Raw genomic sequence first — 13093 nt, 5'->3', positions numbered from 1 at the left:
GTTCTTGCAGATGTAGTTGTAGCCTGGCTGTTGGACTATATGCTCTGGTCTCTATTTTAGGAATAGTTGTATCTGTTGTATTTTCAAAAACGTATATGGTTTTGGGAGGAGATTTCTGCTGCCCTACTCATGCTGCCATCTTGGCTCCTCCTGCCATCTCTTTTTTAAAATGTATTTTTAGAGCAGTTTCATATTTACAAAAAAATTGTACAGGTAGAAAAGAGACTTCCATGCACATCTGCAGTTTCTTCTGTTAACATGTGACAATGGTATAACACATTTCTTACAATTAGTAAAACATTATTTATTAATTATTATTAACTAAAGTCCATAGTTTCTTCAGAACTCCTTAGTTTTTACCTAATTCCCTTTTTCCAATCCAGGATCCTCTACAGAATAGCATGTTAAATGTAGTTGCCATGTCTCCTTACAGTCCTCTTGACTGTACAGCTTCTCAAAATTATCCTTATTTTTGAAGTAATTGACAGTTTTGAGGGATACTGGCCAGGTCCAATTTTTACTTTTAATTAGAGGAAAAAATGCCCCCAAATAACCAACTTACAATTCATTCTTTATTTAGTAAATAATGATGTAGTCATACAATTTATGAATAAATTGGGTTCCAAAAACTCTTAATAAAATGAGTAGGATTCTAATGTATTCTGTAATAGTTAAAATGTGTGGAAGACAGTGATGAGAGGTGAATTTGTCAAAGTGTGGTGCAGGAGTGCTTGTGTAATCAGTCTCTTCTGCATTTTTAGTAAGTAGGATATTATTCAAAGATGATAATCAGTAAAAATGTCATAATACATGGTATCCCTGGATTAACCAGATTAAAGGAAGGGAAAGTGGGCCCTGGCTGTCTTTAGTTTAGTTAAATGGAAGAATAAGTTGAGTACAATTTTTTTTTTTTAAGTTTTAAGATTTACATTTTAAGCTTCTTCAAGCAATCTATGTAACTTTACCTTTTTTGAAAATAAAAAGAATCTATGGCAGGATATAATTAGATGCCTTGTGAAAGAAAACTGTTTTCAGAACATTTATATTTTAAATATTAATTTTTCAAAATTGATTAATTGCTCTTTTATTAATACACCATATATTGAATAGTCCTATATGTTATGCACTCTGAAAGTTATTACTCGGTGGTTTCTGATGATAAACAGTGTTGCAACCTCTGTATCTCATATATATCTTGCTCTTCAATCAAATTACCTAATAGAACTAATTAGGTCTTAATTTGAGTGTTTGAGGTACATTGTTACATAATGAAATTTTATCTTATTTTATTTTTGCAGAATTATTATGGAGCTGCTAAGATAATTTTTTCTGACAACCCACTTGGTCTGACCTGTGGAATGGTTTGTCCAACCTCTGATCTTTGTGTAGGTGGATGTAATTTATATGCCACTGAAGAGGGACCAATTAATATTGGTGGATTGCAGCAGTTTGCTACTGAGGTATGTAAAATATACATATTGTTTTTTCCCTAAAAGCCATAAAAATCTTGAGGGACTTTAATTCTTCGTGCTTTGTTGATATCCAACATTTTTTAGTGTGATTGATATACAACTAAAGTGTGTTTTGTGCCATCCAATATTTTTACTCAATAACCTGGCTACAAAATGAAATTTTATAAAACCATATGTAAAACAAATTACAATCTCAGAAGGTTATTGAAGTTATATAAAGTAGAGGATCTGAAAATAGTATGCATTCATTAACTTTAATTTTGAGTGTGGCAGGGTTATCCATTATGAAAAGGCTATCTTGCTTAACTGATTTTTTTTTCCAGAACTCTGTTTTATCTTTGAGCTTAAAGTAATACATTGGTGTTATTTTGTAAAATTTTTTTTTAGTAATAGAGGTTAGAGAACCTTCAAAAGCCCTGAAACTTAATAATATCCTTTAACATTAGATTTCGTAAACTTATAAATTAGAAGTAAGTGTTTTATTTGGATACAAATTTATAATGAAATGAAAAGGAACAGTTTTTCACTACTTATCCTGTAAGTTTGGGCATGTCTTTCTCTTTCATGAGTCCTATGAAAATGATTTTCATTCTCTGGGACATCCTGTGCTCTCTGGGGTCTCCTGTTTAGAATCATCTACCCGGTCAATTCCCATATATCATTTAAATGATCAGCTTATATGGAGGTTAAGGTAAGATTTTGTAATCCTTGTGATCCAGTTGATTAGAAGGCCAAATTAAATTCCTGTTAGCATTATATTTTTAGTTAATGATTTCCCTATCTAGTTTTGTCAACTTAAAGATAACCTAGTCTTTCCTTTTAGTGCCCTTCCCATAATAACCCCCAAGCTTAAGTCTTACTTTGCTTTCTGTAATAAATCAGGGTTATTCCTTTCCCGCTTTCTGACAGGTTAATTCTAAAGAAGGGCTCCTGGGAATGAGAAAATAGAAACAATTTGAGGTTGTGAGTTGTTGCAATAAATTCTTGGATTTAATTTCTTTTCTTACTAAATCCAAAATTGCATTAGGCTTATGTGACTAGTGGAAGGTATGATCTTTACAACCTGAGAGAATTCTTAGTTGTTGGACAGGATTAACTTTACTTCTTCCATATCTTTCTTGAGGGACTCATTGCCTCTTCATTAAGCTAGGGGGAACTTGCAAGGGTGTAATAGGTGGAAGGTCACACAGTTTGTGTATGAACTGACACTACATTTCAAAACAAAATGAGTCAGTATTGTTGGTTTGTCAGTGACTTGAATGAGAGGAAAAGAAAGACCATTCTTCTGAGAACTTTCACTTTAAAAAAAATTGAGGTACATTATATACATTGTTATATTAGTTTCAGGTGTATACTGTGCTGATTGGACATTTGTATGCATTGTGAAATAATCATCATAGTAAGTCTAGTTAATCTATGGCTATACTAAGTTTATAGAGTATTATTGACTATATTTCCCATGTTTTTCATTACATCACCATGACTTACCTGTTTTTTAACCAGAAGTTTGCACTTCTTGATCCCCTTAACCCATATTTTGCCCTTTCCACCTACCCAATCAACCTTCCTCTTCTCTGGAAACCACCAACCTATTCTCTATATCTATGAGTTTGGGTTTTGTTTTATTTTTTAGCTTCTGTATATAAGTGAAATTACATGGTATTTGTCTTTCTCTGTGTGACCTATTTCACTTAGCATAATACCCTCAAGGTCCATCCATGTTGTTGCAAATAGCAAGTTTTCATCTTTCTTATAGCTGAGTAGTATTCCAGTGTGTGTATGTGTGTGTGTGTACGTGCACATGCACTCATGTGCACGAACATGTGTGTTTACCACATTGTCTTTATCCATCTATCCATAGACACTTTGGTTGTTCCCATACCTTCGCTATTGTCAATAATGTTGCAGCTAATGTAAGGGGTACATACATCTTCTCAAATTAGTGTTTTCGTTTGCTTCAGATAAATACTCAGAATTGCTGGATCATATGGCAATTCTGTTGGGGACCGCCTTTGTCTTCTCACACGTTTGTAGGCAGAATGGGAAAGCACCTTCCCCCATGTCTGAACGCAGCATGGGAAAGCACCAGCTAGAGAACAACTGGTGCAGTCCTTGGAAGTTATCTGTCCACAGAAACATATCTTGTCCTCAAGACAAGCCAAGACTCCTCACTCTGAAAATAGGGAGACCTTGAAGATGTGTGGAAACACCGCCCCTGCTTCTGGCTATGCCCTTCCCCCACTTGCCGATGTGGCAGGAATGGAGAACAAAGAACATTCTGTTTACGCGTTCCATGAGCAACTAACTGGAACCCTGCTGAGTCTACCTTTGCCTGGCTACTGCTGATGTCAATAGTGTGGTTGATTGTCTATTGAATAATGCTATGTCCTGGAATCATGTAACCCCACTGCATTATATAAACCCTGGACCTTCAATAAAGTTTTGCTGGCGATGTGTGGGAGCGTCAGCCCTCCCAGTTCTTTCTGTCTTTCTTTCTTTTCTTCGCCCCCCTTCCGCACTTCAGGACCTGCTCGACTAGGCACAGCTGGACCGCGTCACAATTCTACTTTTCATTTTTTTAAATTAAAGTAGTTATTAATAGCTCTGTAGTTGCCATTTTTTCATTGTTTTCTGTTCGCTTCTGTAGTTCTCTATTCCTTCTTTCTTCCCTTATTGTTTAATAACTTTAGTGTTTAGATTCCTTTCTTTTTCATTTTGTCTATAAATTTTTGCTGTGTGGTTATCTGAGGTTCACATATGTCATTGTATGTAACAGTCTGTTTTAAGTTACTAGCAAATCTTGAATACATCTCAAAAATATCCCCACAACATTTTATGTTTTTGATGTCATATTTTACATCATTTTATCTTGTGTATCCCTCCCTGAACTAATTATTGTAGTTATTGTTATTTTTACTACTTTAGGCTTTATTCTTCATAGTATCTTTATAAGTGATTAATATACCAACTTTACTATATATTTATCTCTTTTCAGTGGTGTTTTTTACTTTTGCTTTCATCATTAATTCATGCCACTTCTTTTTAGCTTAAAGAAGTCCCTTTAACCTTTCTTGTAAGGCCGGTGTAAGGAACTCTTTTAGCTTTTGACTATCTGGAAAACTCTTTCCATTCTGAGTGATTACCTTGACAGATGGAGTATTCTTAGAAGTTTTTTTCATTTTGGCACTTTGAATATGTCATGATACATCTTTCTGGCTCACAAAGTTTCTGCTAAGAAATCTGCTCATAGAATTATGGGGTTTCCCTTGTACATGCAGTTTATTTTTCTCTTGCTGCTTTTAAGATTCTCTCTTTAACTTTTGACATTTTAATTTTAATGTATCTTGGTGTGGGCCTCTTTGGATTCAGTGTTTAGAACTCTCTGGGCATCCTGGACCTCGATGTCTGTTTCCTTCCCTAGGTCAGAGAAGTTTTCAGCTATTATTTCTGCAAATAAGTTTTTTCTCCTTTCTCTTCTTTTTCTGAGACACCTAAAATGTGAACATAATTCTCTTGGTGTAAGTTCAGGGAAAGGAAATCCCGGGGCAAAATACATCTAAAAACTAAAATCAGTCCAAGGGAGAAATAAAGTTGAAAACCCATTTATTGCTCACAAACTGAAGTCCCAGGCCATCTTTCTTCTCTGCTCAAGCAGCAACCACACCGGCCCTCCCCCTTACCTCCCAGGTACAGATAAGCCCCCTGTTGCCCAGGTAATTACCCATTGATATGGAGATGAACTTCTTCACCCCTGAGGAAAGATGCAAATGTACTAAAGCCTACTTGTTTCCACTTCTCAATGCCTGTTGATATGCAGATGCACCAAAGCCAGGCGAGATATTCTGGAAATGTTTCAATTTTACAAACAATCCACCCCTCCAGAAATCTTGCCTTACAATCCCCCTCTTCTGACCAATATAGTAACATGCAATAGCAACAGCAATAAAATCTTGATAATCCTCAAGCCCAAGGATTCAGCCTATGCAGATTAAGTAAATGTACTTTACAGCACAATCTCTCACAAAATACATTTCTACACTTGTTTACTCATTTCTAACAATCATGCTAGATTGCTTACAAAACTTTTACCAAACATTAGACAAAGTCAAGCCTCTCTTTAAACATTGTTTTCTTGAAAACAGCAACACAATCGTAATTCTCAAGCCAGAGGATTCAGCTAGGTACAAAGTCCCATGCAGATTAAGTCCAAAGCTTATCCATTCCAGCCATCGCACGGCAGCTGCAGCCAGGGGGCGCATCCAGGACACAAAGACCATAGAAGCAAATAACCGTGATTGTCAGGGGCCAATTTGCTGTTATTACAGGAATACACAGAAGGCCAGCTTCCAAGCCTTTTCCCCAAGGTGCCAGAAGAGCCAGCCATCGCTGATACATGTGTTGAAATGTCCAGAGCCACGTCCATTTTATTCCTAATTGCTGCACCCATCCTTGCAACACATGTCCAATAAAGTGGGTACCTCAATTGCTCTCAGTAACCAGTGACTGACCATAGGCTGCAGAGAGACACTCTGGGCCCCCCTTGGTGGTTTGCTGATCTGCACAATGTGCAGGGCACTCCTTCTGGTCTTGGCTGACTTCTTCAAAGGTGAAAGACAAGCCACACTGATGGGCCCACATTGTCTTTAAGGTGTCTGTGCCACACCACTCTGTGGCCTTTGGGTCCAGTCTCGCACCCACCCCACGATGGGATAGGAGGTTATTACCTTGGTCGGAGCTGTTCCGGCAATGGGTTCTGTAGCCAGCAAGGTGTGGTACACAGCAACCAGTTACTTCAAGGTGATCCAGACCTCTGCTCCTTTCTGTGGTTGTGTCCAGGCTCTAGCCAGCAGCAAGAGCAGCAGCAGTGGCAGAAGCAGTAGCCTTAGGCTTGGGCCACGGGCCAAGGTCGGTGTGGCCAGCAGCGGTGGTGGCACCTCCATGACCACACGAGTGTAGACACATGTCCCTCGGCATGAACGCCGCTTCTCCCCATTATTTCTAGGGGCAGCCTTCCCAAAGGTCACACCCATTATGACAGATTTCGGGTTCACAGGAACTCTGCCGACTGCGCCAATTGTAAGTCTGGGGAATGGAAATCCCGGGGCAAAATACCTCTAAAAACCAATATCAGTCCAAGGGAGAAATGAAATTTAAAACCTGTTTATTGCTCACAAACTGCAGTCCCAGGCCATCTTTCTTCTCTGCTCCAGCAGCAACCACCGACCCTCCCCCTCACTTCTCAGGTACAGATAAGCCCTCTGTTGCCCAGGTAATCATCCATTGATGTGGAGATGAACTACTACACCCCTGATAAGAGATGCAAATGCACTAAAGCCTACTTGTTTCCACTTCTGAACGCCTGTTGATATGCAGATGTACCAAAGCCAGGCGAGATATTCTGGAAATGTTTCAATTTTACCCACACTTGGTTTCTTATAAGTCCCTTAAGTTATCTTCATTTTAAACATTCTCTCTCCTTTTTGTTACTCTGTGCTGGTGAATGCTATTGCTTTGTTTTTCAGCTTGCTGATTCATTCTGCTGGTTCATCTAGTCTGCTGTCGCATTCCACTGGTATATTGTTTTCTTCAGCTCTATGAGTTCTCTTTGGTACTTTCTTTTATTTTCTATCTCTTTCTTGAATTTTTCACTGTGTTCAGCCACTCTTCTGAGTTTGGTGAGCATCTTTATGACCATTACTTTGAAGTCTTTATCAGGTAGATTACTTTTCTCCATATCATTAAGGTCTTTTCCCTAAGGTTTTTGTCTTGTTCTTTCATTGGAATATATTTCTCTGTTTCCTCATTTTGCTTGACTCTCTGTGCTTATTTCTATATATTAGGTGAAACAAGTATCTTTCAGTCTTGAAGGGGTGGCCTTTTGTAGGTAATGAAAATTCTCATTCAGTCCTATCCTATGTCTTGGTTGTCTCTTGAACCTTTGTGATTATGTAAGTCATCTGATTTATTCTTTATATTCCCCCTTTGTTGTGGGTGTGCCAAGATCTGTCAGCTATCCGAAAGGAGGAATCTCATTTAGCATCTAGTCTCAGGCTGATTAAAAGCAGCAGCATTTAAAGTAGGCAAATATATACAGTCTTATGGGGCTGTGGTCATAATCCCTGCTGGCTTCCAGACCTCCTGTCCTCTGAGTAGCAATTGCAATAATTGAAGCTCCAGACAAGTTGATAAACTAATTTCTAGGAAGTCTCATTGAGCTTTAGCAGGGCCAAAGGGATTCTCAATGATGGTGTCTCCCTGCTTACATTCCCTGGGAGCATCTTCTCAGTCTCTAGATGTGTTTCTAGGGAAACCTGAAACCTATTGCTTAGGCTGAAACTCCAAGTTAAGTAAGTAGGTCTTTTTCACAGGATGATTAAGTTGTTTTCTAGTCTGCTATTTGCACAGTACACTTGGGCTGGGGGTCTGTCAAGAACTATCTTTCTGAATGTTGCTCAAGAACATGAAGCCCCTTGGCCACCAGGGCCTGATGATCAAGGAGACAGACACCCTGTGTATTGCACACATGGTCTTTAGTGACACAGCTGGAGAGTGTATGTGGTTAGGGCATGCTCACCAGCTTCACAAAGGCAGTGGGGAAAGGTCTTGACTGCGTGTGCCCACCGGCATTAGGACTGCAGCAGGAGAGGAGAAGACAGCAGTGTACCTGTGCAGCTTTAGGCTGGTTGTGGGAGAATGCTGTGACTACTTGTGCTTGCTTGTTCCAGCTGGGGAATTGAGGATTACTTCAACCTCCCTTGTGCTCCAGCTAGGCAGTGGGGTGGTGCCCCACAAACTTGCCCTTCCTCAGTAAGGAAGGGAGAATGCTGTATCCAGGCTTGCCCACCTATGCTAGCAGGTTAGGTCGAGCATTTAACAATAGTGTCTGACAGTACTTCCGTTCCTGGAGAAAATCTCAACTGTCTTCCACCCCTCCAGCAGATGCTTCTAAGTGAGCAAATGAATCTCCTTCACATGTGATCTAAGTGCTTTTCAAACTGCTGTTCTGTTTTTTTTTTTTCCCTTGGTCCTGAAGCAAGTGCTACCACACACAAGTCCTTTAAAAGAGAATCTCTTGTTTCCTATAGCACTTTGAGTCCTTAAAGCACTTAGACTTTAACCCCATTGATTTTCTAATCCAAACAGTTTTGGGTCTTGTCTCTCCAGTACAGATCCCAGGGGCTGGGGTGCCTGATGTGGGGCACCAACCCCTTGCTCCTCTGGCAGAAGCACTGGACAGGTGAGATCCCTCTCTGTTGCGTGTTCCCAAACTGGGGATAGGGTTTTTAGTGAGACTGTGTCTCTGTTTCTCCTACCCATCTCAGGGAGGTCTTTTTTCCATTCTGGTGGAGATGCAATTCATCTAGATTCCAGATATTTTTCAGAGAGAAATGATTTCATATGTAGCTGTAGATCTGGTGTGTCCCTGGGAGGAGGTGAGATCAGGATCTTCCTACGCCACCATCTTGTGGAAGTCCCCTTTCCAACTCTCACTTGGTTTTAATGAGCTTCCTATTACTCCTTCCCAAAACAAAATAAATATGTCTATTTAGTTAAGACATAGCATAGATTAGGATGGCATTAAATGTATTTTAAGTGAATCATAGAGTTTAGAATAGGAATGTATCATCCTATTCCATTATAATCATACTTTGTATAATTGTGGCTTCAGATGTATCTGTAAAATCATAAATAAAAATATCCCTTTGTAACTATGTAGGAAAGTGTTCTATTTATTTATTTATTATAAGTTAGCTTCTTAGGGCAAGTTATTTTACAAAGTTGTGTATTCCCTAAGTCAAAGGGTGGTTTACTTAAATTTACCCAACTATCAATGTTGCTGTGAAGATAAGCAAAACTCAAACAACATATTAATTGACTGCCAGTGAAAAGAAAAAGTATAATGTGAAAATTACTATTATTCTTTCAAATTACTAGACTCTTAATATGAGTTTTAAGATGAAACAGAACATACTGCAGATAATTTTATGTTTTGGTGGTTTGATAAAACAGTGATTGATTTTTGACCTTTAAGGAAATACAAATCTATTTTTCAACCAAATTAAGGAAAGGTTAGGAAAACAGACTAAAATAGTATGATATTTTTCAAAATTGCTTTTCCTATAACTTTTAAGTGATTTTTAAAAATATCAACTCTGTAGTCTGCCATTATTGCTTATATCCATATCTTATACTTTTCTGTTTGAACATGGGCATATGATTTGGAGGCACTGTAGTAGAGAAGAAATAAATTACACAAAGGATAGCCTGCAGTAGAATCAGGAGACCAGCTGCTTTTTTTTTTTGTCCTCTGTTGTCATTATTATTCAATCCTTTGCTATCCCCATCTACAGTGACCTTGCTTCAGAACCTTTTGTATGCCTGTGGGACAAACAGGCTATGGGGTAATTCTGACCCTCTCTAGGAGGCAGTTTTTCTTACTTCAGTTAGGTATAGCAATATTGCTTGAATAAGATAACTTGGAAATAATAGTTAGGTGTAGATTTTCTTATAAATCTCATGAGAGATTTAAAATCTCTCTATACAGATGTAACCCATGAAAAGTTTGTTTTGAAATATGTGTAAGTATTTAATTGAATTTTAAGAAATCATACATTTATCACATTTAATAGACTACCTTGACTCTTCATTGCCTCTCAAATTTATCTCCTGAAAGGGGAATGAAATGGAAATGCATTTTTATATTCATTTCCTAAAGTTTGAAAAATAACTAGAAGATAATTAATCAACTATAATATTAAATTAGTTCTCTACTACCAATGTTAAAGAGTTATGAAAGCAATTTAGAAAAATTAAAATTAAAATTCCAAGATTCTAAAGTCTGACTTTAAATGTTAAAATGAATGAGGGTCATAAGATTGGTACTTAAAATTGCTGCCTCAGTTAATGAATTTTATAGAATACATTAGATTATTAAATCAGTATTTGAGAACAGTATTTTTTTCAAAATAAACATTCTATGAGATTACTTATTTTAATACCTACTAAATACACTGTTTTGAGTAATATGTACTTCTTCACGCTGTACTTCTAGTTTAGTTTTTATACTTTTAGTTAACAATGGAACTGATAAATGGAAAGTCATACCAAACCAGGTCACTAACTGAAAACAGAATTAATATTTAGATTTTCAGTTGTATCTCTAAGAAGACTTTTAATTACTTCTCATTTGACATAACCCAATTATTGTTCTACCATCATATGCTATTTATACAACATCAAATGATATTTGGATTTGTTTCTTTATATTATTGAGGAGATAACACAATTCCAATAAAACTTATCAGTGCTTATAATACGATAAAAAATACACTACTACAATTTAAAGAGCCAGGTGTTATGGGATTACATTAAGGAGCATTTTTCAATTGCATTACATCAACATTCATATTTTGCTTTAACATTATAATATGTAATCTGAAAAATAGTGAATGAAGAAGGAATATGCTTTCTCAAGTTAGTCTGTAGTTATTTTAATAAGACAAATATTATTTCTACTCTATCTTCATTTTAAGCATGGAGATCTCTAAAAGCCTTAAACCTTTGTCTTCTACAAACATATCCAAGAACATAGAAATATATATACTAATAAATAATAGAGTATATTGCATGATGTATTTTGTGATGCATCTCGACTATCCAATAAAAATGTGAAGTCCAAGAAAACAGTAAGAGCAGTCTTCAGATTAAAACCAATTATCAAAACAAAATGTACATAAACAGAAATGTGAGATTGAATATACTCTGTGTGTTATGTTGATTGCTTTATAAGTAAGATAATCAGATGACAGATTCTCTGGTGAGTGAATGAGGACATTATTAATAATTCATCCAGTGCAGCAGGCACAAACCAAGACCATCCCAGGCAAACTGGCTTATATGAACACCCAGTGTAGTAAGTTTCTACTACTAAGGATTCAATTAGTCAAACAAACATTGATTAAGCATTGATTAGAACTGAGTGTTGTTTTAGGCTGCATCAGAACTACAAATCCTGAGAAACATAATAAAAGCCAACAGCTGAAATTCCATGACAAACTGTAAATGACATATGAATTCACATTAACATCCATGGACTGACAATCCAATCTTCATTAATTTTTGTCACGTGCTTATGGAGGTGATTAGACCTTAGTACAAAATAAAGGATTAGTCGAGGGAAACACCATATTTTCATAGCACTTGAATGTATTTTGTAGTATCTCACATTAAAATGTTGATAAACCACCGTTGAGACATTGAAGTAGGTATGTTTTTCCCTTTTGGGACATGAGGAAATTAAGGATCAAAGTAATTAAAAAATCACATGAAATTCCTACTGTCCTGGACAATGTTAGGTACTTTATTTAGAACCTGACTAACTCAAAATAACCCTCTAGGTATATGCTATCATCTCCATTTTGTGTATTAAGAGGCTCCATGAAGTTAATTAACTTACATAAGCTCAGTCTAATAAAGGCAGATCTAAAAATACACAGCTAGTGTTCTAATTTCCATTATTTCACCAACTCATTTGGCCCAGATATGTTACAAGTCGCTGATACAAACTCAGTGTAAACCCAGGTTTTCTGCCTGCTGATTCATGGTATTGCATTTTGTTGGCTCAGCCTCATGTACCTCAGTCAGCATTTCTCACAACTCACAAAATGAGATTTCTGTGTGATATTAAACAGCTGTATTAAATACCTATATTAAACAACTATATTGCATGAGACAGACACGTGGTTTAGTTGTTTTCCTTGTTGATGCCTGTTACTGAAAAGCTTTTATTTCATTTTTTTCTTTTCTTCTGGCCATTGAAGGATTATTGTAAAGCCAGGATTCAGGTTTTGTGGAACTTAAGATAATAAACTTTGAGTTTAGCTACTGCAAAATTTAAATACAGAGCCTTAGAAAGGGCCATGCCTTATGAGGCCCTGAAGCTGATGCTTATATTTAAAGTTTTATTTCAGTTTGAAAGTCTCACCCTGATTTTGTGATAGCTCGTCTGTAAGTAAATTTAGGAGTGAGTCTAGCACATTTATGATAGATACAGTTTGCCAAACCAGTCAATAAGATCATTTCATGCACCTCATCTAAACTAAGAAAAATTACCATTATAATGAATGGTAACAATATTTATGGCTAATACCTTTTGCAGGTCATTTATAGGCAAAATATGGATTTGCGAGTTGTTAGAATAATGATATCACACTTACCTTGTTGTCCCAAACTTGTGTCATATTTAAATAAAGTTTCTCCATACTACTCCTATTTGAAATAGGATTATTAATAATTTGTGAATACTGTTCACACAAAAGGGTTATTTCTTCTTGGAGAAATAAGATGTACATGAAAGATATACATTAAATAATAATGATAGTTTGTACCCTGGTCAAATGTTGATCTTGGGGGTGCAAATGCAAGTAATGTCTGTTAAGGCTTGATTTGTATCTCTCCTTTTGGGCTTAGTGCCATGATTGATAGAAAGGAATAATGTCTTGATAGATTTCACTAAGTATCTGACATTTTCCTCTAAAAATCTTCAGAAATCTATAAAAAATACTCAGTGCTGGTACAATGATCGATAATAAAACTGTAGGACTGGATGAATTGCTGGATGA

General features: G+C 36.7%; 1 protein-coding gene across 10 annotated transcripts in view; it reads left to right on the top strand.

Annotated features, from left to right (window-relative positions):
* DPYD (dihydropyrimidine dehydrogenase) overlaps positions 1-13093 on the top strand; it is an 870115-nt gene that overhangs the window by 219559 nt on the left and 637463 nt on the right. For 8 of the 10 annotated variants that reach the window (XR_012130243.1, XM_037024395.2, XM_037024389.2 and 5 more), the window contains one exon: positions 1299-1460. Coding sequence is in view for 9 of the 10 variants with exons in the window: in XM_037024395.2 (XP_036880290.2) it covers positions 1299-1460 (162 nt within the window). In the remaining variant the exon portion in view is untranslated. Of the gene's footprint in view, positions 1-1298; positions 1461-3433; positions 3949-13093 lie in introns of those variants that run through there. The other 2 variants (XM_037024437.2, XM_073234327.1) reach the window with 2 other exon arrangements.

Source organism: Manis javanica, chromosome 4 (genome assembly GCF_040802235.1).
Source record: "Manis javanica isolate MJ-LG chromosome 4, MJ_LKY, whole genome shotgun sequence".
Classification (NCBI taxonomy): Eukaryota; Metazoa; Chordata; class Mammalia; order Pholidota; family Manidae; genus Manis; species Manis javanica.
Note: the sequence above shows the minus strand (reverse complement) of the source record. Positions and strands in the feature narration are given on the sequence as shown.